This window comes from Opisthocomus hoazin, chromosome Z, assembly GCF_030867145.1.
Source record: "Opisthocomus hoazin isolate bOpiHoa1 chromosome Z, bOpiHoa1.hap1, whole genome shotgun sequence".
In the NCBI taxonomy this organism is placed as follows: domain Eukaryota; kingdom Metazoa; phylum Chordata; class Aves; order Opisthocomiformes; family Opisthocomidae; genus Opisthocomus; species Opisthocomus hoazin.
The window spans coordinates 8,715,331-8,742,427 of NC_134454.1; the positions used below are offsets into that span (position 1 = coordinate 8,715,331).

Below are 27,097 nucleotides of genomic sequence, written 5' to 3' on the forward strand. Positions count from 1 at the left end.
GAGGTTGCAGGGTCGCTGCCAGGGCTGGACACACCGCACGCTTCTCACATACGGAAACCAAACCCTGTCTGAAGATCACCACCCATCCACGCAGAGCTTAAAATAGACCCTTCACCTCATGCAGACCTCGAGTACGCTCGCAGGGAGTCCTCCTCGCTGACTCCAGGGCTGCGGTGTGCAACACGGACAGCCCACCAGCCAGAGGTTCAACACTTCTCCAGCCGCTGCCTGCAGACAGAGACTCACCCCGCTGGTTTTTGTTATTTTCCTGCTGCAGGCAAATAACGCAAGCTTGACCTAAGTTTCTAACCGTTGACAGAGCGCAGCGAACCACAGCACGGAGCTGCCAGGAATTTCTACACGGATTTTGCAGCACAGTAGGGGATCTTGGAAAAGCTCACGAGTAATTCAGAAGCAGCAATATGATAAGAAAAAACAAAAAACTCGCAACTGTTCCTAAAGCTTTATGCGGAAAGCTACTCCCAGCAATTTCAGCGGCAAACAAGTGACTGAAGCACCTTCAGTGGTTTAACCCCAGTGGTTTAAGGGAACGAGAGCACCTGTTTTTCATTTTTCAGAAGGAACCTCCTCTCCTCAATCACGTGTGCCTCTTTAGAAAATCTGACCAGTTTAAATCCGGGTGACAGCAAAACTACTATACAGCAGCAGCAGATTACCCATGCCATTTCTGGCACCTATAAAACACATTTATTGTTATTAAGATGCTACTTCCTTTCTTAACTGCAGACCTTCCCCTTCTGTTTATGACAGCATGAGTAGTCACGTAGTAAGCTGGGTCAGGGAACTCACTGGGTGAGACTTAAACAGTATTTTTTCAGCTGAATTTGGGCTGTACTAGTGAGAATAGAAGTCTGGCCTTTACCTGCTTTTGAAAAATTCCACTTAGTCTGATGGAAGCAAACCTAAGTATTACTATAAAATGATTTGGCTTTACAGTACTTCTATACCACTGGAAATCAAGAGATGCACAAACAAGGCCAGGGGAATCAAACACCATCAGGATGAGAACCTAGCTCTCTGGCTGGAACATCACAGGCTACTAGCTAAAAAAAGGGCACGAGCTTGCTGCCTACGTGGTAGCGGCACAGAGATTTTATTTTTAACATGTTGATCAGCGCAGGCGTTTATCTGTATAATATGTTTATAACAGGCAATGATACAACTTAGTCCCTATTAAAGACAGTGCATAAATACTTTTCTTTCACACTGCATGATTTCTTCATGGTAGCAATAAGCTCCCTATGAAATTACTGCAACTGAAGAATTCAAAGTCTTCTCCAGTGGTCTTAAATCTCACTAAGCTGCTTTATCCTTAAAAAGTTGTTTTTTCATAATTTTTAATCCACTTTCCATTTGGTCTATGCCTCAGGACTACTGAAGAAAAAAAATCCATTCTACTAAGGTAAATAAAAAGGCAGTGATGAGCAAACATGTTACGTTTAAATATTTACAATGAGTGATATTATCCCATCCACCTGATAAATGTGTTACCTTCAGAAGACTAAGCGTAGTTTTGTTTTAAAAGGTACTTTTGAGCCACTCCAGGTTAAAAGTCCGTGAATTTAAAATTTCAGAACAAAATATTGCCACACATGAACTTTTTACACGATAAACTGACAGAAGCCAGATTCATTTGGGGCCCAGGTGTCGGTAACTGCTGCAACGACCATTCGGTGCCCGGGAAAATGTTCTTCCTAACAGGACGGCTCCTGCAAGAACAATCTGAATTTCATTTTCATTCTTGCTTTAACCATTTTCTTTGTGTTGAGAAGCTGCTTTCCATCCCCATACTAGCTTGTGAAGCCAGTTTGTTGAAACTGGAATTCACAAACAATCCTTTAACTGAACAAGATTGAACACAAAAAATTACATGTCTGTGAAGCAGCTAATCATCTCATTTATTAAATGCTCTCTTTTCCGAGACAACTGCATGTGAAGCTTGGTGAAAGCCACCCTTAATTTCCCTCATGACTGGTGGATCAAAGCATCTCCTGATGCTGGGCACAGCAGAAAGGTCATCTCCAGAGCTTTTCTTTCTTTCTTTCTCATTTGTAAGGAATTGATCTTCCCAACTGATGCTTTACTGTTGCTGAAATACAACAACACTTCCTTGGAAAAATGGGAATCTCCTGCCATTAAATATTCATAGATGTGCCCGTTACCATGGGAGTTGAACTCTGAACAAAGCTCAGTGCCTGAACACCATGTCCCCGCGCCACAGCGCGGGTAGGAAACTGGGCTTTTACCAAAGTCTCTCTAACAGACAGACTAGCAGGCTGGAGCCTGCCACTCTCTAAGCAACAGCAGATTGGAAAGAAAAAATTACTTGTACCATGGCAAATTATGCTCTTTATTAACTTGAGCAGAAATGAGGAGATACAGCAGTTTTCAGATTCAAACACTCCATGTAGTGCTGCCACAGAATGAAAACAGTAAATACTCTAATGACTATAATGATTAATAGTAATAAGCTTGTGCATTAATAGTAATAAGCTTGTGTTAACACGTAACCAGGGAAGGTATGTCGAACCTCTTTAAAAGAGGTTTATGGAGTTTCACTTGAATAGCGTCTTTATATGACTGTTACTGACCAGGTCTCTGCTTCTCTTCAGATATAACCGGATGGGCATTTAAAACAGAAAAAACCTCAGCTAAATGCCCCAGCTTCTGATAGAGATTCGAATGACACAGGTGCCTGAGCTTTGTATGTTGTCACAACTAGCAGGTCAATAGATACCACCTGCCACACGAAAAACACAGAGGTGGCACTGTGTTCTTTGAGATGCCAGCCAGACACGCGTGAATAAACAGCACTCATCTGGCACACAGACGGGACCACCTGCACGTCCGCTGTGCCTCATGCGCTACCTTCCAAGGAACATCAAAAATGCTTCACACACGTCAGTCACCCTCTCCCCGGCAGAGAGACGACGGATGGGTCCTGTTTGTTACACAAACAAGCACATCGGTGCAGAAACTTCACCTGGTGATTAAGGCATGCATCTGCGGTAGAGCTGAAGCTGAGGGTTTCATTCACTTGCCTAGGCGTAGACAACCAGTGCAATCTGCAGAAGCCCACGGCTTTGTGGGGTTCACCAACATGCCTGTGCCTCGAACAGCACCAGCTCCCGAACCTCAGGCAAGCCTTAAGTCTGCAACTGCCCTAGCACGGTCCATTCTGCCAGGAGGGTGGCTACCAGCCCATCAAGCTACAAGGTCTTTGAGAGAAAAGGCTACAAGCTTTGTGAAACAGAAGAGCTGCAGAGAGACAGCAGCTTTCTCCAGCTCCCTGCTGGTTTTGCCTTACGAATGATGACACAGAGAGAGACAACCACGGCTACAATACCTCGTCAGTCCCATACACCAGCTTTAGACAACCAGAGGCTTCTCGCACCACCATCATTCCTTCAGTCTTTCCACCATCCCTCGGCCTGCCTCCCCAGCTCTCGGTGAAAGTTAGAGCTGAAAACCTTGAAAGATCTTTCCACCTGACGGCACATCATGTCCTCCTTACCCCAAGACTTTCCAGCACCACTTGCCTCCTACTTCCTTTCACTCCCCTGAGTCTTAATTCAAGAAGTTGCCTCCTTCCTCATGATGATTAGTGTAATGCTTCCACTGGGATGGTCAGTCACTACTGATCCAAAAATTGACCGTAAAACTGATACTCCAAAGATCACTGAGGCAAAACAACCACACATTTTCAGGTCAAATACGCTCAGGTAACTTTTCAGGGCAATGGTAGAGCAGTTGTATTTAAACACCACCCTTGCAAACTCCTTCCCTGTGAAAGACATCCACCTACAAGACTTGTGAAAGGTCCATGTAATTAAAACCCCTACAAGCGACATCAGGCCTGTGGCTGATATTTTGCAAAACACGTCACACAGGCGCTCAAATGTAACTTTCTGAAACTTGTCCAAAGTTCTGTGACAATAAACGGAGAACCTGAAGCGTTCGCCTCTCTTAGTCCTCCTACATGTCGTTCGTCTAAGCACCAGGATCAGTAAGTGCCTAGGTTTGTGACTCACATCCATGTGATCCAGCTGGACGCAGACAGCGTGCCAGTGCTGGCTAACACGACTTTGTGGAGTGCAAATTGGCTTGTCTGGCCCACGGGTTTGACTTCCCCGACAACAGTGGGGCTTCTGAAAGACAGCACGGATGTAAATAGAAGTTGCTTAGTTATGGAAGTGAAGGTGTTTATCCTGCAACAAGCAATATGCTAATTGCTAGTAACAGACCCGGTTCAGAGATCATCCTCAGACGTGTGCGTGGCTTGCACCTAAGGATGCCAGCTGCAGCGCCGGCCCGCGTCCCGCTCGGCGGCTCCAGCTCTCACGACTGCGTCTCCATCGCCTGCCCCAAGCAGCGACACGGGCTGTGAGACAGCAGACCCCCCGCCAGCACAACCCGGCCTCCCCAGGGCTAGCAGCGAGAAAAATCTCTAAGCCGAGAATCTGACTCAAAGCCAGCTCAGGTATTTTTGGCCTAAAAGGACCTGGCCTCTAAGAGGTGCTTCCTGAGGATGCTCTTTGAATCAAGTATTAAAGACGACACTACTGCTGCTAACGTGAAACCAGACCTTCTGCCTCTATTTTCAGCCTGTTCTTCTAAGCAACCAAGGCTCGTGAGGTCACGCTTCTTCAAATAACCTAAACCCGACTGCTCATTTTAACTAAACCAGACTAGAGACACAGTGCTCTGAAGGATTTTGTATTTATACAAGGCTTTAGAGGAATCAGGCTCAGATGCCAGGCGTGGAGAAAGGGGTGCTGGTTGAGTTTACACATAAGATACCCGAAAAGCTGCATCCAAGAGACCTAAACGTGCGTGAAGACTTACCAAGAGCTCACAAGCTCTCCTGAGATACTTAAGCACGGGGAAAAAAAAAAGGCTTTATTAGTTTCAGTGCTCACAGAACTATTTAAATTAATGCTTCAATCAGCTTACAGATAAAAGTAACACACGGTCTGCAAAGCCACAGGAAATGGCACCAGGACCAGCACATAAATGTAGTAAAGACAACGTTTTTTGAAATTAATAGAAAAAGAAGGGGAAACATCTCAGGCTTATGACCTTCCCACTCCAGTTCTCCACGGGTCTAAACTGTTACAGCCCAGTGCCTGATTTAAGCACGCAGTCCAGCGACCACAAATAAAGAGATTTTACATTCAGCATCCACAGCTAAAGATAATAACAAGTTAAAATAAAATTATTCCAGAATAATTTTATCAAGAATGTGAAACCTGAATCCGAGTAAGAACTTCTTCAGAAAAATATGATCCATTGCCCCACCTTTGTCTAAATACGTTGAAGTCTCTAGACTACACATTTGATACTGTGCTGTAAAAGCAGGGACAGGAATTGAGGATTTACAGCTAGCAAAAATTCTAGCTCACTGTTTTAAGGACACTTCTGGTGTCTGCTAGATACTCTTATTATTATAGTATCATTACTTATAGGAAGCCCAAAATACAAACTGCATACCACAAAGATAATAATATTGCATATACAGTATCATATTGCATGTATGCAGACAGCATAGCATATGTTTTCTTTACTGCTACATAAATGTTGCTTCTTGCTTTACTATGCAAAGCTAAAATTTTTACTTCACCTCATTTAATGGATTGTTCCATTTAGCACATGAACGTTGAAAAGAATCAGATTTGCCAAGTTGCCTTTTAACAAAAATACATAAATTTTTAAGATAGTAAAAAAGCTGCAGGAGCTATATATAGCAGTGCATTAGCCAATAATATTATGCTGACATAAAATCGTATTTACTCAGTAATTTTTTTTTTCCAATTCAGCACCCATGATACAGATGAATCTAGAGAATTTTTTCCCATTTCCTTAACCTCTTGTTTTAGTCATTGATAGCAGGATCAAGAAGACAGTATCTTAACAGTCACCGCTAGGCATTATGTATTGGTTTCCAGCAGGCCAAAGTTTATAAAGTTTAATAGTAATGTGGTTAGATGCACCAGTAAGGTATTAGAAAAAATGGGTAAGTTTTAAACTAGACTATCAGACACACAAAAATAATAAAAAAGTAAGCAACTCTACCTCAGGCAATAAATAAATCCCTCAAATTAACTGTATAGATTTTAAAGTTAATAAATAAAATGCAAGGAGTATTTAAATCTCAATTTTGCCTTTCCTGAGTGTCACCAAAACCTCCAGCAGTAATTACAGCTTATGCCTTTCACACATGAGGCTGTAATTAGGGATTAGGACAAACAGTTATGGGAACAGAGAAGATGCAAGATGTGGTTTCTGTGAAGCGCTCTGGAGTTGCCTACTATAAAAGCCCTCAGCCCTGCTGGAATGGGGAAAGCATCCCACAGCTCTCTGGCTGAGAAGCGCAAGGAAAGAAGGCAACGGAATAATCGCTACAAAATCCATAAAATTCAGTCTGTGAAAACAAGTCATTTTGATACAGACGCTGAATGTGACTTTCCTCTCTGTCAAACCTTAGTTTTTAAAAACTGCATGCCAAGTTTAAAGGAAGGACAAAATTCCAAACCCACAGGCATTAACCTTGAATACTCTTAAAGCGACAAAATGGGAGTCAGCACCTCGCACAGCGGTCAAACCCTACATACTTTTAGTTACCTCTCTTGCACAGTCATCATCATCATCACCAAGTCCTTCAGAGTCCTCCGGACCGGGAGAGCTAAAACCACCTCTGGCTTTTCAGCTACCAGTGGTGGCAAGCATACCCAAGGGGCACGGCCAGCCACAACGTTACGTTCTGCGTTTCACCAGGGAGCATTACACACTTGCTTCCAGACTGAGAGCCTAGCAGGTGAAGGACCTGCGGCACTGGCCAGCAGGGAGCAGACCCAACGCGTGCCTGGATGCTGGACTTACCCGACGTGGTGCTCCTCTCCACGCACTGCTTCTGAAGGTCCAGGCTCCGCAGCTCCTCCGTGCTGGCGTATTTCATGACGGAATTGATGGAGGTGAGGGTGCTGATGAGCTGCGAATTCAGAGATCCAATCTGGGAGTGGGGCTCCCCAAAGGCTTCTGCCAGTTCACTGTAATTTTCAGCAAGCAGCATCTGCTGTTCCTGCAGCAGCTTCTGCACGCGCTCAATGTAGTGATCCAAGCCCGTCCTCAGCTCAGGCGGAGGCAGAGGGCTTTCCACGAGATCGCCCGCCGGCTCGCACACGGACTCTCCCCCAACACCAATGCTCCTGGTGCCAGCCGGCACGACTGGCAGCGGAGGGGGTCCGCAGGCAATGCTCCTCATTTTAAGACCAACCAGGTAGTTCTCATGAATGTTTATCTGCCCAACGCCACAGTCTTTGGTTTTTATCGCGGAGGGCTTTTCAAAGCCAGGGTGGCTAGAGAGCAAGGTGCCCACTCCAACCGAACGCGTTTTAGCAGACGTGTGTATGTCCTTCACCCGGCCATCTCCCACCGCCACGCTCCGCGTCTCCACGCTGTCCGTGTTGGTCTGTTTATCGCAGCTGCTCAGAGCGGTGTTGGTCCCGCAGTCTGCCAGGGAGGCCGTCTCCGTGCTGGTGCACCGGCTCACCATCTCCAAGTCGGTGCTGGTTTGCTGGCTAGCTGTCGAAGGCACCGCCATCATCATCGCCTCCGCCCGGGGCACAGCCTCCGTGGCCGTTTCGCGGGACACGCGCTCCGTGGGGACGCAAACCACCACGTGCACCGAGCAATCCCCGCAGCCCACAGACCTCATCGCTCTGCTGGCCCGGCCGGGGCCGGCCGCGCCAGCCGGCTCCTCCGTGTTGACGCCCGTCTCGCGGACGCTGGTCTCCGCGCCCACCGCCCTGTCGCACAGCTCCGCGGAGCTCCCCGTGCCCTGGTCTCGCATCTCTGCCCTCTCCCGCACCAGCCATCGGCTCATCAGCAGCTCGGGGCCCGCAGCCACGCTCCGCACGGCCGGTCTGCAGGATGTCCCGATGCTGCTCGTCTGCAGGTGGTTTCCCGCCGACGAATCAGCAACGTCCACGTGGTTTCCCACCATTTGGTCTCTCGTTTGTATGACGGCCTCCACCATCCTGCTGACGGCATGGGGCTGAGCCATCATGGCTTTGTCCACTTTTTTCCTAGACCCAGCCGCCTGCAGCTCCTGTTTTAATTTGGTCATTTCCCTGTCATAGGTCGTTTCCTTTAACTGAACCTCTAGTCTGTAAATCTTCTCCTTAAGGGCTTCGATGGTCTGCTGCTGAAGCTCTATCTCTTTCTCGACCTCCGTTGACAAGCCAAGCATGGCCTCTGTCACCCCAACCCCACACTCTCTCATTTCTTTCTCTGTCCCCACAGCAACTTCTCTGTGTTGCCTTGCAGATCTGTTGTATACAATCACATCGTTCATGTTCTCATCACCACCTACAGCAACAGATCGGGTTTCTTTCGTCAGGCTTTCTCTCATCAGGCTTCCTCTGTTCACCCGAAGGTTTGCTGGACTTTCATAGTTGCTATCCTGGATTTTTCTCTCCAGGGCTTGCATCTCTGCAGTCAGCTGCCTGAACTCCTCTATCCTCTCAGAGCTCTGCTCCACGCTCTCCACCTCCTCCTCACAGTCTATATACAGTTCCCCACCTCTTCTCACCTGAGACATGTGTTCCCACTGCTCCGCGTTTCCTGCACTGTAGGATCGCTTTCTGAAACCGTACGTGTCGTTTTGAGCGGCTTTCCTCTGGTTTTTGAGTTCGGCCATCATGTGCCGCTTCTCTTCCTGTAACACTGAAATTTTGACCTGCAGCACAGGAATGGTCTTGACTTGCTCCTCGAGCTCCTTGAGACGCTTGAGGGCAATGGCCATTTGCTCCCGGATGTGCTGCAGATGCACCGGGCTCACGTTGGTGACTGGCGTGGATATTCCTGAGCTCATGGGGCTGTGACGAATGGAACTGCCCAAGGAGGAGCTGAAGCAGGCGCCGTAGTCGCCGTTCCCCTGGTACCCGTTCTGCAGCTGCTGGGACACGTGTCCGTACCCGCTGGATCCCACGAAAGAGGGGAGGGAGCTCGTGGAGCCCATGCCTCCGAAGCTGGAAAGCCGGGGCCTGCGGACATCACCAGGCGTGACCTGCATCATCCTCTCCTGCTCGAGTCGCCTCCGCGTCTCCATGAGGGTTTTTGTCACATGGAGGTTGTGCCGAGGAGGCTGGGGGGAAGGAGGAGGAAGCTGCTTGCTCTCAGGGACGGTTAAGTAGGAAGGAGATGCTTCAAAGGAAACTGAGGGTCTCACAGTGACAGACGAGGTTACTCGACTCCTCGCTGCCAGAGACGACTGCTTGTTCTCATCACTGTTCGACGAAGAGAGAGACTCCGTGGAGGTCCAGCCACTGCACTGGCCACCAGAGCTCTTGGTAGCTGCGGAGGCTGGTACAGCTTTCCTCTTCCTTCGGATGTTTAGTTTCTTAATGGTATTCCCCTTTTGTATATCGTCCACGTACTTCAGAAAATCCAAGTCTAGCTGGTAGCCATAAGGTGTTTCCACGAAATAGGGGTCTTTCCGTTCTTTTTCATCTTCTCCGTTTATAACAACTTCCTCTTTTTCTGGAAAAGAAGAAACCAAATCAGCATTGGAAAAGAAACTATGTCTCAGTAAACTATGCCATGAAACACAAGCGCAGAAAGACGGGTGCTCTCAGCACGCCGAAGGCAGAAACTGCTGCTGCAGCTCAGCGGGCTGACTGACCAGCTTCCCGCTGACTGACCCTCAACACTAAACCCCGATTAAACTTTTTAAGAGTTAATCAGTAGGTTTCCAAACGCACACCCACACAAACGTGCACACACGCGGGTGACGTCAGTTCAGAAAGGCGCTCAGACGCGGCGCCGCCAGCAGCTCCAAGCTCCCCTTCCCCGAACCCTCCAGCCTTCCCCCGTCACACCAAGCTTCCACACGCGCTACGCTGTCACGCAGAGACCACGGGATTACACCGTCCCGCACGCACCGCGCGGGGACCGGCTTCTGCAGAGGGTGCGTCCGAGCAGGCGGGGGGAGCTCCGACCCCGCTCCTCACGCAGCCGACGCCATCAGACTTCGCACAGCTCTGCACCCCGGTTCGCGGCTCCGGGAGCTCGGCAGGGCGGGCAGCGGGACCCCCGCCTCCGGCAACCCCGCTGCGGAGGGAGCCCGCCCGCCCTGCAGACGCACGGCGCGCCTGTCCCCGGAGCAATCGAAATAAAACCTCACCAGACCCGCTGGGCTTTCCTTGGGCCGAGTATTTATACAACCTGCTCCTCCCGTCCCGCTTGGGAAGAGAGGAAAAAAAAGGAGGGGGGGACGGGGGGACACGGGGACACGACAACTGCTGCGAATTATGAGCTGGGGGAATAATAAAAGCCAGCTTTCCGGTTACCTGCATCAGCCCCGTGTGTGCCGGAGTTACTGAACGGCGAGGTTCGGCAGCCGCGGCCTCTTAAAGGGGTATAACCCTCGGGGGGGGGGGCAGGGAAAAAAAAGAGAAACTCTCGACTTGCTGCAACTGCAGGAAGTGACTTAATGGTGTACTGAGAAGGGGGGCGGGGGGGGGGGGGGAAGCTCCTGTTTTTCCAGTTTCCTTGGGATGCTTCAGAAAAGCTCTGGTCTACAGAGAGCGTGACCGCTTTCATGGCGGTCCTTTGCGCTTTCGGCTACCGCAGGAGACCCGAGCCGTAGACCTAAGGAGGATGCTGCTCAGCACGTCACGGGAGACAAGATCTTCTCTCTGCCACGGGAGGAGCGCAGGACGGACTCATGCAGGCGGGCAGGCCCACGTCGGAGCCAGAGCGGCTGCGGACAGAGTGTCCGGCGGACACAAACAACCCCCCCCCCAGACCACACGCTTCTGCTGCAAGACCAGAGCCTCAGCATGCTGCGGTGTTTACTTATAGATGTGCCCAAAATAGCCACCTCAGTACCAGAGTGGAAGCAAAAATACACGCATACACACATACTTCCAGCACACACAGCTCCTTCCAACAGGACTGCTTCTGTGTCAGGCAGGGAAAAGCCCTCCAGGACTCCCACTGACAGCGAACGAGACAGAGCACGCTCTCCGAAGTACTCCTTTTCCTCCCCAGATCCCATGCTCTGTTCCCAGGTTCTCACCCTGGCTGCGTTCCCCATGGACAGACAACTCTCCACCCCCACAGCTCCTCACCCTAGGGTGGTCACCCTTGCTTTCAGCCTGCACCCTACATTCTTCCCCCCTCTCACACTGGCCCTCCATCTCCACAGTCTCCTGGTCTCCTTCTCCCTTCTTCCCATGCTATGGAATTCTCACCTATTTTCTCTGCTTATACCTATTTGCTCTCTCCGCTAATTCTAACCCAAAATCTGATTATACTCTCGCCCCTCATCGCGGGCTTGGTTCTAGACACTTCACCCAGCCCATGTAAATTCAAGCTCCATCAATTTTACCTGTTCTCCCACGTTTCCCAGTTCCTTTCTTCTGCTTGTCTCGGTCCTTGTCTTCCTACCCAGCAACATCTTTGACTGTCCCATCACTACACCAGTGAAGTCAGGCAGCTCCTCTAAGCTGTCCATGGGCACAATGCGTAAGTGCTGGATGGGGGAGGGACGAACAGACTCTTTGGAAGTCCCAGCATTTAAGAATTAATGCGTCTTTGGAAAAACATTCATAAAACCTCTAAAAAGACATGCAAATCTGATGTTAAGTCATGAGAGTCAAACTGGAATCCCAGATACGTTTTTTTCTTCTTCAAGGAATAGTATTAAGATTGTTCAGCAGAAACCCTTAAAAAATAAATAATAAAAAAATAATAACACAGACACTGAATCTGTCACCAAACCTCTCCACAACACCTGCAGGCAGCTCAGTGTCTTCACAGTGGAAGCCCTCTGGTCCTCAGCTTAAGCTGGCAGCACCACCAGGACACAGTTCTCCTCTGGCGCTCCACAAGCGTGAGACTGTGCGTGGAGCTGACTGCCTATTACTTCTCCTTAAAACAACGCAGTGAGCACTCCAGCAACACAATCCCAGTATTATGAGTTGATCTCTGGAGATGTTTCTCGATACATTAAGACAAACGAGGATCAGACATGCCATCTACCAACAATGCACTGATGCAGCGTGCAGGAGCTGCGCCAAGCCTTTGTGCATTTTGCTGTCTCAGTGAAAGGGCCAGAATGGGTGTGCCTGCTATGCATGGAACAAAGCAAAATGGATGGCTGTTTTCAAGCAAGAACCTAATAAAAAGGAAATGAATAAACACCTGATAAGAGTGCAGCCCTGCTCCCTTTCAGCCCTTGGGTCCTGGATGAACCGTGGATGCCCTCACTCCCTAGCTTTGGTGGGTGAGCACCATGTGCTACACAAGCAGGCACCTCACATTAACCTCAGAGGAAGCTGTCTCTTTTGCCCTTCAGCCAGAAAGGCAAGCCTTCATGCCCAGAGAACTCAAGTGATCGAAAGGCTCCTACCCCATGCAGCCCAACACACACAAATGCACTGCACCAAACACCGGGCAGTGCAAACACTCTTGCTGGGGGTCTTGTCTCATCCTTGGCCAGCTGATCATGGGCACTGCTAAAATTACAGCTGTTCCCCAGTCTCAACAGTACCTCAGGCATATATTAATCACATCGTTGTGTTACACTGAAACAGTATGCACAGATGCACAAACACACACACTTTCATCTGTGAAAATGCTGCAGACACTTCTGTTTTCTCCTGAAACGTCTTTGAATGCAGCGAGACACAAACACATCATGCTCTTAGGCCACTACCTGTGAAATCAAACACTCTGTGAAGCACCGAGGCTTCGCTGTGGTGCTGTCGTTATTAATGCCTTTCTCCAGAAGTATGCAAAGATTTCACTTCCCCCTCCCTGCTGCAGAATAACCACGGGCAGGACACAAGCAGTATTTAAAAAATGCACTCTTCAGTTCTCACCTCCTGCACTGCTGGGCCCGGCTCTGTCCAAACATTCCAGTCTTGCCAATTTCTATTAAATTATATCCTATTCAATGCTCTAGACAAGAACATCAGTATATTAAAATATTGAGTCAGCCCTACCCGAGTCCACACTAATCATGTCTGCTCCCAGACCAGGAGAACTGGAAAAAAATAGGACATTTAGTTGATGTGCTTTGAGACTTCTGAGGGAGAGAAAAGTGAAAATGTGGGCAGATAGAGAGTTCTGGTTCTGGAAGCTAGGAAGACATTATTGTCGAGCCACCTCGGAGGGCCCAGGAAGAGCAAAGAGAAGCAACTGAAGATGTGTTTCTGAAGCTAAAAGTCTAAGGTGCCTTGAAAAATACAGACATCACATCTAAAGCCTTCTCTTCCCGTCTGGTTATGGCATCTGCTCTAAGGCATTTTTATCTCGGATCTGACTGCTATTAAAAAAGTCTTTTCCATTGAAATAATGTTATGAATAACAGAGTCTCTCTCCAGAGTTATGGCGTAAGACAATTCATAAAGAATGCTGCAGAAGAAAAATACAGAGGCAATAGCTGGCATAAATGGAGTCAAGTCAGTGTTTTTATGTGCTCAACTTTATGCGCTCATGGGGACAGACTTTTTAGCAGGGCCTGTTTTGATAGGACAAGGGGTAATGGTTTTAAACTAAAGGAAGGCAGATTCAGACTAGATGTAAGGAAGACAATTGTTATGATGAGGGTGGTGAAACACTGGCACAGGTTGCCCAGAGAGGTGGTAGATGCCCCCTCCCTGGGAACATTCAAGGTCAGGTCGGACGGGTCTCTCAGCAGCCTGATCTAGTGGAAGATGTCCCTGGTCACTGCAGGGGCGGTGGACTAGATGACCTTGAAAGATCCCTTTCAACCCAAACCATTCTATGATTCTATGAACTTCAGTTTGAAAGGTTATCTGGATCAGTAAAGAGACAATAAAAAAATTCTTTACTGCAACAGAGAAGAAATTGATACTTTTCCCCTTCTCCTCCCATCCCCAATACTACTTTTGTTCTTTTCTTTTTCTGTTCTTCAGCATATATAAATGAGTACCTGCCTCGCCTTCTGAAAAGAACCAAAACACATGAGGCTGAGCACTTGTTCAAAAATAAAAAGCAGAATGGAATAATTAATTTTTCTTCATTCGCCTTTTCAGATTTTGGGATTTGAACGTAAGTTAAAAACAACAACAACAAAACCACTTGGAAAATAGACCTCAGCCTTGCAGCACACTCATGTGATCCTCTCTCTTTTGGCTAGCCATATACAGAAGATACCGTGAAATTACTATCTCTCCAACAATTCAGCCTAACTTTCCAGTATTTGCAAACGTGGGGATAAAAAAGCCCCAAACCCAAACAACAACCAACCTATCATATTTTTATTTTATTTTGTTTCAGCAACCGAGAGGGAAAAACCTACAGGGACAAAAAGCTGCTTCTGTACTTCGCCAGACCCAGCGGAAGCATCGCGTGTTTTATTTTCCCCTCTGCAGTGAAAGCCCAGGGCTGCAGGCATGGAGCGCAGGCTGCATCGGTCGGCTGCTCGCCTCCCACCCAGAGGAGAGCCACCGCAGCACCGCAGAGGGAAGCCACAGAAGCTGATGCCCGCGACGACAGCCGTGACAATAGCCCGGTGCTGTCCTCAGCCACCCTTCCTGCAGTGCCAGGCTGGCGTTGCTTGGATGACCCAGCTCAGCGTGTACAACCAACGGCACAGCTGCCCACCATACTACACCGTAGCGTAGTCGTGGCTGGTAACACCTTCCCTTCTTTTTCTGCTATGGAAAAAACACCAATAAACACTGCCTTGTAAGAAAGGTAACCTGTTTTGCTATTACTCAGCTACAGCTATGCCTGGAGCAAACGGGATTTAACTCCTGATGCACCTGAGGCCGTGGGGTATGTATGGGGTACTAAGGTCCAAACCAGAATGCCCCAGCCAGAGAGGGATGCCCAACCTTGCTACTAAGCCCACCGCTGCAGATGTGGAGGATTCTCCCGTTACAGAGGAATTCCATTTACTGCACGTGTTACTGAAGAAATAAATCTCCAGTATAAAATGCTTGCTTCAAATTTAATTGCAAAGAAAAATGAGGAGCAGAAAACCAGTAAAATATTTTTATACAGTTTTTAGATTACTTTCTAAAATTTATGTGTCAATACCCCAGCCAGGGAGCTGACTTTTAAATCTGACATCTAAATACTTGGTACTTTGGGTTGGGGGCTGTAATAAAAAAATGGGGGACAGCAACTTCCCTGATAATAATAACAGAGGAAGGCTGAAGCTACAACACTGTGTAATAAGTAGGGTTTTATTTCATGATGTAGAAGCTCCAGCTCAAATGTTTGTAGTGGCAAGCCTCGCAGAAGTGAATTAAGGACAACAACTTAAGTCAATGAACATAAGCAGCAGCAATGTTGCAGAAAAATGGTTCAGAGGGCTGCTGTGTTTTGGTTGCACTGTGAGCACAAACAGTAGGGCACTGTGCTGAGATGCCACATTTACCAAAAAGGAAGGCATTTAAAGAATGGATCTGCTGTCTTTATACCATGCTCTCGCTAGAAGAAGTAGGACCATGATTCAGGCAACAGAAGAAGAACTCAAACCAACCACAGCCACAATGCAAAGCCCATTAAAAGCTTCAAAAGTCTTTCCATTGACTTAACTGGGCTTCCCCATTGACTTGATCAACCCACAGTGACAACAGTCTCTCAGGGAGTCATGTTCCTCTGAACCTGAAAAATCTTAGCTGCTTGGCATTATACTAGAATTATCATTATAATAAAAACATAATAAAAACTGAATTTGTTTAGCATTATAGCTAAACCAATGAGCCAGCTCTCACCTTGGTACCAGTGATCAGATGGATGCACTAGGCTGGACGTCCCACTGTCACCTCCTCCTCAAGGGTCAATTCCTAAACCACAGAACCATTTCTTAACCTTGTAGCAGAGACTCTGGCGTTTCTTATTCTTCTCCCTTTGCTGCATGTTTGCTAACTATGTGCTGAGTACTGTTCATAGCTAAGAACACCAGAGCATTTGGGTATCACATGAAAATGCTCAGAATGCTCACCAGCCTGCTGCCCAAAGGCATCTACATATATATAGTGAACAGCCTTTTTGGTGTTAGGAGGGGGTCTTTCAAGGTCACATTACCTTTTTTTACACCATTAAAGGTTTTCTTTCACATGGTAAAAAAGAGGGTTTATATTTGAACACCATATACCCACAACCAAAAATTGTGAGCTGAAAGTAAAAAAATGCCTTTCAAAAACCACACCTCCTAACCCTCTCTAGTTTTTTTAAAAACTAAAACTTTTACTTCTAGAATCTCTGAACTGAAAACTTGCAGCACAAACAGAAGTTAATTTAAAATAGAAAATATAGGCTACAACAAAGTCATGCAAATTAATTAAGCCTGAATAAAAGATTAATGTTGTTTATGAAAAATCTATTCCTGTCGGAAAAAAAAGCGCACAACCAACTGTCCTGAGAGCGACTGCAATATGCCCCCTTATCAAATTCACAAAATCTACTTTATATTCTTGACAACTCCCTTATTTGAGGCGGATAATAAGTCTCCTTTTCAACCACTTTCGCCTTCTGGGAATAGCTCAAGATCTGGCAGCTCTGTGATGGGACGTCTCTGTATGTGCACCACCTCAAGGCTGCTAACCACGGAAACTCAAAACTAAGAGCGCAGTCTGTTTTGCCTCCATCCCAGTTTCTGACTCACAGGTCCCAGGGGAAATCAAACCACGGCTGGCAGGAAGAAGGGCATGGGTGGGAAGCGATATAGTCATTAGATTATTCTGCTAACTGCCCCACCAAGAGCAGGGAAAGGCAGAGCAGAAACCATCATGGGTGCTGCTGTACTGCCACGTCCGGGTAGAAACTGCTGTAAAACCAGTGGTCACTTGGGCAAGTTGCTGTCACAAGCCAGCTCGCGGGTGTCCTGTGGCTCTGAGCATGACCAGCAGGTCCACCATCCAAGCAAGTCAGATGCAAGTGGCAGCATTAGCTGCATTGCACTGATGCATTTCCCGAATCAAATGTGTCCAATGACACCAATGTGTCATGTCAAGAAATGCAACTGAGGAAGAAAGAGCTTGCCTTACACTGAAAGCAAACTACTGAACTGGTGACAGGGGCTTAGTTGGCTCAGCCACAGAAGATGCTCTTCCCTCAGAGAAGCTCATTTCCTCGTAAAGTTAGCCTCCTGCTCTCTCAGGCGTCACTGGGAAGTGCAATGAGATGTCAACAGTCATCCTCTAATTTTGGGCTTGAAATGGGGGGTGTCTCAATCCTGTTTACCTACGTTTGAAAGCCAGATGCCAACAAGCAAGTCCAAACCACTATGAATTCATTCTTTCTAAGCACCTGATTCCATGTGTATTTTTTCATCTTGCAGTATTTGTCTACTTGAGAAGAGCCCTTCATCATTCCCTGAAGCACGCATTTAACTCACTTCCCATTGTGTGCACACTTACTGGCTCCAGGCACATTTGTGACAAATGAAGAGCATTCAATTTAAAGATACTTTCCAAATCAGACTAACTCAGGCCTGGCAAAATAATGTAAGTTATGGCAAACAGTAGATACCAATCACAAGCTCCTCGCAGCCTGGAAGAAAGTCATACTACGTTCTCTACCAACGGCAGTAGCAGAGCAGCTCAGTTTCAGACCATCACAGCCCTCTTTTCTGAAAACACATCCCAGCAGATCTGGGCTAACTGGTTCAGCCAGCGATGCTGATGAACATGAGTGAAGCTGAGTCCCAGCACTGGTAAGGCAGCTTGTTGTCCTCTGCTGCACAGGAGAAACCCCGAAGCTCCCCTGCCTCCCTTGCCAGCTCTTGAAAATGTGGCATACCTGCCCCACTCTTCCAACAGTACATCCATCTTCCCCTGCTACTTTACACCACTTCATTGTCACCAGAAAAATGACAAAGGAAAAAATAATTACAAAGATGAAGGCTTGCATCCACATAGTAGGATAAACCAAGATAGAGGGCTGGCAAAGCAGAACAGGAGCAAACCCCCAAATATTTCTCTACCTTCCTCACTCAATCGAATCATCTCCCTACTCCCCATGGGGGCCAAAAGGAGTCATGGATGCAAGCCAGTTGTTTGCCTGAAAATGTCTTTTAACACAACCGTGCATCAGTGTTACCTGCTGAAGCCCAAGCAAAGACGGCTGTGTTTGCTTTCTAGCCAAGAACAACTGAATCACAAAACCAAAATATTTAGATTTATAATCTCATTACTCTTCTGTGCCTATAAATCTCCGAAGAGGTGAGAAGCGGAGAATAGATACATAGGGCTATTGTAACAGGAGTAACCATCAGGAAAGAACCTGGACACCTGGGATATAAACCTGCCATGGAATATTAAAACTGATTTACAGTTTCACTTTGGTCTTACAGCTGTGCACAGGGTGGAAAAAATGGAAGAATTGTCTTCTGCAAGAACGGTTCTACAAATATTTGTATTTATGAGTCCTAGAAGGACATAATTTTGTCACATGCTTACCTCCATAAGGAATATAGTTTATGCTACATAATCAGTACGATATTTCAAATACTGGGAATTATTCCCTCCTACCCCTTTTTATATTAATCTAGTACTGATTCCTTGTGTGAGACAAGACGTGTGTTGCCTTCCAAACTTCAAACGCATAAGCAATTTGCATTTTCCAAAAACACTGAAAGCTTTTTATCTACACTTAAAAATAGTTCAGACCGAGGAACTGATTTTCTCCCAAAAAGTTTAAAAAGTGATCATCAGAGAAAATATGGAAAAGGTCACTTTCAGAAGTAATTCTTTATGCACATTCTGAACAGCTAAAAACAGTGGCTCGTAATCAAATGTCTATGAACATTATTCAAAACGAGCAACTCCAAGGGTAACAGCTACCTTTCTGCCACCGAAACGACGCCTTACAGTAAATAGGTGCAGCGCTCCCTTCGCTTGAGTGCTCACAACACCAACCTCCCACTAGAAAACCTGCATTTGTGGAAGGAAACAAACTACTCTGCATGCAACAACAGAAACAAAGAGGCTACCAGGGGTGTGCGAAACTGCAAGCACAAACTCCCTTCAGAAGGCAGCACTCGGCAGACAACCCAGCTAGCCAGGCACTGTTAAAAACCCTAAAACCCCCCACCCCAGCTCAGTACCCTAAAAGAACGGTGAAGGCTGGTTTGAGCTGTGCTGCCCCGGGGTACCCCCACCCCTTTTCGGAGCTGGCCCGCAGTGCTAGCAGAGCCAGGCGCCCGCATCTCCCCTCCCCCGCCGCCCGCCCGAGGGTCTCACTCACCGATCCCCCCAGAATCCAGGAGCAAACACTCCGACGCTGCCGCGTTTAGTTTTTCAGGAAATTAAGTCTGAAGCACACTTTCCTTTGCCTTAAAGGGAGTGCGTATTCCCGACACGCCAGCAGGCAGGGAGCCCAGGGGCTGCTACAGAGCATTTATTTATACTCATTTGGAATTTCCTGAGACAGTCGCAGCCCGGCAGCCAGCCCAGCGCAGCGCCAGTGCTTTCCTTCACCGCATTCCAGACCCTGTGCGACGCCTCCGGCTCCCCAAGGGTTAAAATGCATAAGATGGGCAGCAGGACCAAATGACACACTAAAAACATATTTTTTTTTTCCTCTGATGAAGACAGACTTTATTCCCAAGAGGAAATTAAAAGTTCGAGTGACTTCTCTTCCACCCGCTCTCCCTTCCTCCCCAAGCCCTTCACCCCCACCCCCCTCATTTCTCACTCCCACGTGTGCACTGAGAGCACAGAAAGGTTCATTGATATAATTTGGGCAGAACAGTTACCTCTGTTGTAACCACCACTGCCTGCAATTCTGCCTGTGTTACATTCAGTCTTGTTTTGTTTACTCTTCTCAAATGCAACTTACAATTTGAGGGATAAAAATAAAAGCTTTTAGTATAAAGCTACAGACACAGTTTTTTTTTCTGAAACAGTCAAAATACGAGACATCCTTCACGCTAGTACAAGCACTTTCGAAATGATGCACAAACATATTTGATTTTTCCATATTCAATTTTCTTGTTTCCACATAACACTGGGTATTAACCCAAGTAAGGACAACTGGGATTCCAGGTACCAATACTGTCACTTCTCAGCACCGTAAAGAGACTCTCAAAGGCCTCAGCTCCATCTCTCTTCATATGTCTGCTTACAGTAGCAGCTGCTGTAGCATAGCCAAACAGGGACTCTATCAGAAGTAAACAGGCAAGAGCAGAGGCTAGTTTATGAGGATAGTGGTCCTCAGATGTCACAGGACTAAAGGAAAAGAGTTTTGTTACCATGCCTTCCACCCAGATTTACAAAGAACACTTAAAACAAAAGAAAAAAAGGGGGAATGAATTGCTGAAGTAACTTCCGAGATTACTGCACATTATAACAGTTGTGCTTCAAACAGAAGTGGGATCTTGTGCTGAAATGACAGGACAGACGTCCAAGTCCTTCACAGCACCTTCAGTTAAAATGGCACAGACTTCCAATAAAAGAGTTTCCTGAGCATGTCTAGTGGCTTCAGTGGCATTCAGTATGCAGCAAGGTAATATTTAACACTTACAGGCATCAACTTTTGGACTACAAACTAGGTCCTCCCCTCTAGGTAATTTTACGTATTTCCTTGAATTACAAGCCATTGATGCATACACTATAAACATGAGCTCCCAAAAAAAGTCCAAAGAAGGTCTCTAGATGTAGCCAATTTGTTAGATCTATGGACCATGAAGGTACTGAATTTCAGCTGACCTTGGTTTGGTTTGGTCTCTGCTCTAACAACCCCATCCATAAAGAAAAGCAGCTCTCCATAAACAACGCTTTGGGAACAGCTTCTAAACATGCTTTGAAGTTTCTCCTAGAAGACAGAAAAACTCTAGGGCAGCTGAAACCCAACCCACGCTTTCTGTTGAGGGAAACAAAAGCAAAAATTCAGCCCTTGAAACACTGCCCAGAGCTTGCAACCACCACTTTGCGCTCACTGCCCTTCAAGGCCTGTCTGTCCACCTGCAGAGCCAGCGACCAGCCCAGTGAGGACAAGCAATGCACAGCAGCACTGGGGGTTACAGGTGGGCATCTCTAGCTCCATCAGCCGGTTCTTCACACCAGGAAGGGGAGAATGTGAAAATACCCATCTAGCTTTCCACTGTGAAAAAAACTGTGACATCCACGATAAAAGTTATGAGAAGAGAAGGTATGGCCAAAATGTCCTTCTCAAGAGTCAGGATTCTGCTCAGAGGAAAGAAAAAATTCTCTAACTTTATATGATTTAATTTTTCCAAAAAAAGACAGTATGATACCCTGTTTAGAGAAGAACAACTTGCAGCAGCTGTCTCCACATGCTCCATCTGTTTATCATTACACTGTGGTTTCAAGGGCTTGACATCTGAACGAGCCCTGCATCAAGTCACGCACCTTCAGTGGACTCTCATCAAAGCTCAGCCAACTCAGCAGGCTGAAAAAAAACCTGCCACGAGTGCAAGCAATAACCCATAACATGTATCAGCACTTCGTCCCTTGTCCAGCAAGCCAAATACGGAGGCACACATCTGGGCTGGCACCAGCAACATCTAAAAGCAAAGAGCACACATGCCTTTATTCTCTTGGCCTTTGAGACCATTATGATGCCAAATAAACTCATTCAGCTACTGTTTACAGTAGAAACAAAACTCAGGTCAGAGCACAGCTCCCCAGTGACCAAAAAACCTGACCTGGTCTGCAGCAGAATGAATGTAAGATTTGGTGTACGGGCAGCCATCCAGCTGGTAACTTCTTACCTAGAGAGCAGGTTATTTCACACTCCTTTTGAAAACAACAGGCAGAGAGGACACAATGGATCTGTGGAAGGCAATGGATGAAAAGCAGCTCTTTAAAACACCTGCCTCCAACAGACCATCTCCTCAGCACTGGAGGGGCTCTGCTTGGAGAGAATGAACTAATCTGCCCAACTACAACAATCCAGTCAGGGGAGTGCAGAGTTTGGCCTGACCCACCCCTGCCAAGTTTATGTTCCTACCCCCAAAATCATGGCTGTTGCATTTTGGTGAAGGCTGGATATGCAGTTGTTCTCGGTTTTATTGCAGCGGATTTTGTTTTGGCAGAGAGGGGCAGCATTACTATGGGTTTGGGTTTCTTTCTTTACAGTCTTTCAGAAGCTGGCAGCTGTTTTCCATAGAATCATTTTAAACCCACTAGCCATCCGGGTCAAACCTGAGACTGATCTGGCCTACCCACCTACTCCTCCCTAGCAGATGCCTCTGGAAGGGCGTAGGAAGAAAGCAAACACACGGCAACATTTCTCCTCTCGGCTTCCAGAAACCTGTGACCCAGAGACTTCCTGGGTGGTCCACCATCGGTTTTAAGTCATGGTGTCAAATGTTTATTTTCAGGGTAGCTGTAAGGTGTTCAATAACTGGGTTCCAAATGTCAGGCCGCAGCTGATGTGTTAGTACTGTAAGGAGATCTACTGGTCAAGTGCCTGGAGATACAGTTATGGATGATTAATCTGACCCAATGACTATGTAACACTCAAAACCTCCATATGAAAGACCGTGCACACTACAGTTGGATCCCTCACTAGTTAGCACCTACCCACAGAGAAGATGCAACAGAAAAATGCACCCTGTATCAATGTTAAGTGTCCACCTGGTTTAGCTTCACACACAATGAACTTCAACTACTTGGTATTTCATGTCTCATGAGGCAAGTCATGATCTTTACTGTTGTCCTGACATGACTGCTTGGAAAAGCTTACAGTAAGAAGTCATCTTGTGGGAGTGAGTAGACCATTCAAGCCTTCAAATTTGGTGAAATGCTTTTTTCTTCTTTTTCTTCTTTTTTTGTAAGGACAGTCAGGCATACTGAATGATTGTTTCCATTCAGGTGTTAGAACCGTGTGAGCTAGCAACTCAGCTTGTGGCTCCCAGCAGGGCTTTATAGCTCAGCTTTGCTTTCCCATTTTGCAGAGATGAAAAGTGAGTGACACTGAACACAAACACAAGAGAAAGGAAAAATCTATGGCTGCAGAAGAAAAACGTGCATTCTCAAATCTGGAAATAAATGTACAGGTTTCTTATGCCACAGACAAGGATGCGAAGTGAACTTCTGCCTGTTGGGAACCCGAGTGGAGGTGTCAGCCTAGCGACTGTGTCCTGGTGCCTTTGAAAAGAGCAGACTGTGTCCCTCTGGGTCAGGTGGTGGATCCTGCCAGCATGGAAGGCATCCCATGGAAGGCATCCCATGTCCTTCCGTCGCTACCCCCGACTTCCCCAGCTGAGCAGATGCAGTGGGTGCAGGAGGGGACTCACAGCTTTGCCAGGAAGGCTTGGACAGACTATGGTTTTAGGCACCTTTTTCTCACTTGGATCAAGACTCTGCGCTCAAACACCATGGGTTTCTGGTAACGATTACTACCCCAGAAATACTGCAGTTCTACCTACAACGACACACTGATGATGCAAAAGGCTAAGACAAGGAGAAGTGCCACTCAAACTGGGGCAAAAAGCAAGTGCCACGCGTTAACTAACAGGATCCATGGGCAAGACTACACATGTCCATTACTAATGTGCTGATAAACAATGTGTGCAGTACCTCACCAGCATCAGCATCAGAGGAGGACAGTAAAGCTGGAGTGGAGCAGGAGACGCCCTGCTCAGTTTTGCACAGAGATCCCACTCCGTCTGCTGCAGTCTTGGTTGTACCTGGTGTCTTGTCCTGCAGGGGTACAGGCTGAGACGGTCTGGCTGAGCCACGCATGTGTCTGTAGAGTTGCAGCCTTACAACTTTTCTCTGCAAAGGGAGAGGGAAGCAACTTTCCCAGAATCATCAACAGTGCATTTTCCACAGCACTGTAGACGGGTTGCGAGGAAGGCTCTGAGCACTGAGGCAGAGCGGGGGGTGTAGGAAAGGTGGATATCAGGGGGGAGGCACAGACTGCGCTCCCCAGGGACTGCACCCCAGGAGAAGTCCCTGCGTGTGTCCTCAGAGAGAGCTGGGGTGAGACATTGGAGAAAGTGCCTGAGTGGAATATCAGGGAAGGAAAAGGAAAGGACCAGCATCCTGGATGGCAGACACACTGTCTGAGAGCAGAGGAAGGGCACAGGACTGTAACTAATGATGGCAATGGAAAAAGGTGAAAGTCTAAAGGGCGATGCAATGGATGCACAGCCTTGTGAGCACGCCCAAGTACTGGCAAGCTTAAAAGCTATGTAACAGCCATCTGTCTCCACACAGAAAAAGAGAGGAGCAGAAGTGAACGATTCTAAAATGCACGCTTCTTTAACCTTTTAATTTAAGATACAGAAAACCATATCTAAATCTTAAGAATCACAATCTCTGCTGGAGGGAGGGGGAAGAGGAGGAGAAAGGGCATAGCCATGGACTTCCTGAGGTGAAAAAACACTCCTCATAATCCCTTAAAACATGACTGCTCTGATCTTGTCTTTGTGCTTTTATCATATGCAAATCAGCCCACTTTTTAAACCACAACCATGCATTTTATTTTATTTTCTGGCACTGTACTTTTTTTTTTTTTAAGCTGCACACTTTAGATCTATCAAGCAGTGTGCACCAAGTATTAAAACTTGTCCTGTTGCTAGGATTAGACCTGAAATTCCAGTAACAGCATCTAAGTTGCACAAGTGTTTTCTTTTTATTATTAGATCTTCTGCAACCCAAATGAGAGTTCTCCAGGCAGAGGGGTTGGTTGTGTGAAGAGAGGGTAGGGAAGGGGCTAGGAGTGCATCAACAAACATGCCCCTCAGCAGTAAGAGACTACTCCAGACCAGTGATGCCTGGTTTACATACGGAGAACAATCTGTTCCAAATTATCAGTTAATTTGATCCTCACCGTAATCTGACCAAACCTTCAAACCCAGCTATTAAAAACAGTTTCCACCCCCTCCCTCCATCCCTCCCTCTCACTACTTTCAAACAAATACTGAAGGGCGATACAGAAATATCACAGACAGGTCCTCTATGTTGAAGGACAGCAACATACTGTTATGAAGAAAAAACATTCAGGAATATATTCATAAAAAAAAAAGAGTAGACAATTACATGAAACACTCATTACAGTGTGAGATAACTAGGGAGGAGAAATTGAGCAAGAAAAAGGGATGGGCTGTGAGAGGGGGTAAGGGTCACATTATCTACTTCTACGGGGAAAAAGTCCTTGCAAGTGGGGAAGGATGGACCAAAAGCATGAAAGAGTATGATGGGATCTCACACTCACCTACCTCTCCGAGTGTCTGAGTGCTTGGTTTTGTCAAAGTCTGTGTGAAGAGTCAGGTGAAGAAAAATCTCAGGAGGCTGCACCTAACGCAGGCCAAGTTCATGCTGTGAAGAGTTTTAAAGAGTTAAGCGAGATGGGGAGAGCCCTATTTGGACCTGGTGGATCTGTGAACCCCTAGACACCGCCAGCTGCAACATGCACCCCACAGTGGAGGTCAACCATTGCTTTCAGCCAATATGGCAAGTGTGAGTTCCGGATGAAATCAGAGGAGGGAATGGGAGAAAGAAAGGGGAGGATGGCCACAAGCACACGTCTGTCCCGAAGCTCAGAGCTGGTTACACAGGGACATCCTGGCAGGAATCTGTACTCTGCCACCAAAGGGAGTCGTGTTTCCAGAGGAAGGAAATGGAGATACAGCAGCAATGCCAACGTGGGCAGCCTAAGCACTCCCACAGACCCTAAAACTGCTGTGAAAACATGATAGGGGAAGGGCTGATCTTCTGTCATCTCTAATCCAAAGCCTTACAAATGGCATGAAAGGCGATGACGAGAGAGATGGCCGTTAAAAGAAGCTTCCCAAGTACTTCTGCTCCAGCAGTAACCTTTCTGCAAGGAACATGTCTAAATGCAGGCACTCAGTGTTCACGGACAGAAGACAACCAGCTGTAATCAACTTACTTCCATCCAAGTCATTTCCCTGGGGGACTGTATCCTTTTAAAAGCAACAAAATCCTCTCCCTTCCCACAGGCTGGATATTCATACGCATTATTCATAAACCACTTTCTGCAGGACAATCTGGGAAGGGAGTGAGGAATACTGTAGACTAGTTTCGAGGAAAAATACACTCTTTTGAGTTAAATGGCCCAAAAAATGCTGAGCTGTCTATCTTGAGAGCAGCAGGAAAGAAGAAGATGCTGAGAGAATAATTTTTCAAGTCTGGAAAAAGTTTATTCTTGGTGCTTTTCCTGTGACACGCACCTGCTCCACTACCAGTGCTTGCACCCAGCCCCACGGGCTGCTCCTCCACGCAGGCACCTCTCACCCGACTGCCACTAGACCAGTGCAAAGCTGACCTAATGGGCTTTTATCACTGTCAGTCACCACCAGTTCAGTGGGGTTGCAGGGTATCGTAAACAGCAAGGCATGCCTGTTTAGTCCCTGGAGCATTTAAAGCTTTAAAACACAAGATCAGCACCCTCAGCTGCCGCTCAGAGTGTAGAGGGCAAGTATTTCCACAGGGAGCCGCAGCAGGCATACATGGGAAGGTCCAGGTGCTGCCCGTGCGAGTGCATCTCAACAGCTCAGACAAGGAAAGCGTGCATTACTCCATGAGCAAGCCTCGTCAGAGAGGAATGAACACAGTCCTCTGTCTAGGTGAGATGTAAGAAGCTTCCGGGCAGCTGCGGAAGATAATCCAGAACAAGACACAACTGCACTAATCTCTGAACAAGAGACAGACCAATTAAACCTGCTCCATTTCTCGGTGCTTTGTCCTTCTGCAAAGCACGTGCATTTTACATGGCTTTGTGTCTTAGGCCATCTGCTTCCCCCCACACCCAATTTCCACTTCTAAGCACTGGGCTATCTGGGCCAGACTGCTATGTCCTCAGCTCCTAATGATGCTGTATTTACTGTACCCTTTCTAACTCCTTCCTGCCCCTTCCCTTCCCAGCAGATTCCAAAATCAGGCCTGAAGCACATTCTTCAGGCAACAAGTCCTATGTGAAAGAAGATGCATGATCCCTGATCCTCTGCCATCTGACAAAGGCCTCTATGTTGGGCAAACACAAGTCAACGTGTTTTCAAGCTTTCTGTTGCAGCGGCAAATACACCCTCGGATTACAAGCGCCAACTAGCAACTGCAGAAGAAACAAGTATTAATTCAAGCAGAAAGCTGGC

General features: G+C 47.0%; 1 protein-coding gene across 8 annotated transcripts in view; it reads right to left on the minus strand.

The window, feature by feature from the left end:
* The window catches only part of KANK1 (KN motif and ankyrin repeat domains 1), a 135,946-nt gene that overhangs the window by 20,002 nt on the left and 88,847 nt on the right, over nt 1-27,097 (minus strand). For 4 of the 8 annotated variants that reach the window (XM_075410808.1, XM_075410806.1, XM_075410807.1 and 1 more), the window contains one exon: nt 6,901-9,561. In XM_075410808.1, coding sequence (XP_075266923.1) covers nt 6,901-9,561 — 2,661 coding nt within the window. Of the gene's footprint in view, nt 1-6,900; nt 9,562-9,962; nt 9,983-11,413; nt 11,456-11,818; nt 11,838-15,779; nt 15,800-27,097 lie in introns of those variants that run through there. The other 4 variants (XM_075410810.1, XM_075410811.1, XM_009938173.2 and 1 more) reach the window with 4 other exon arrangements.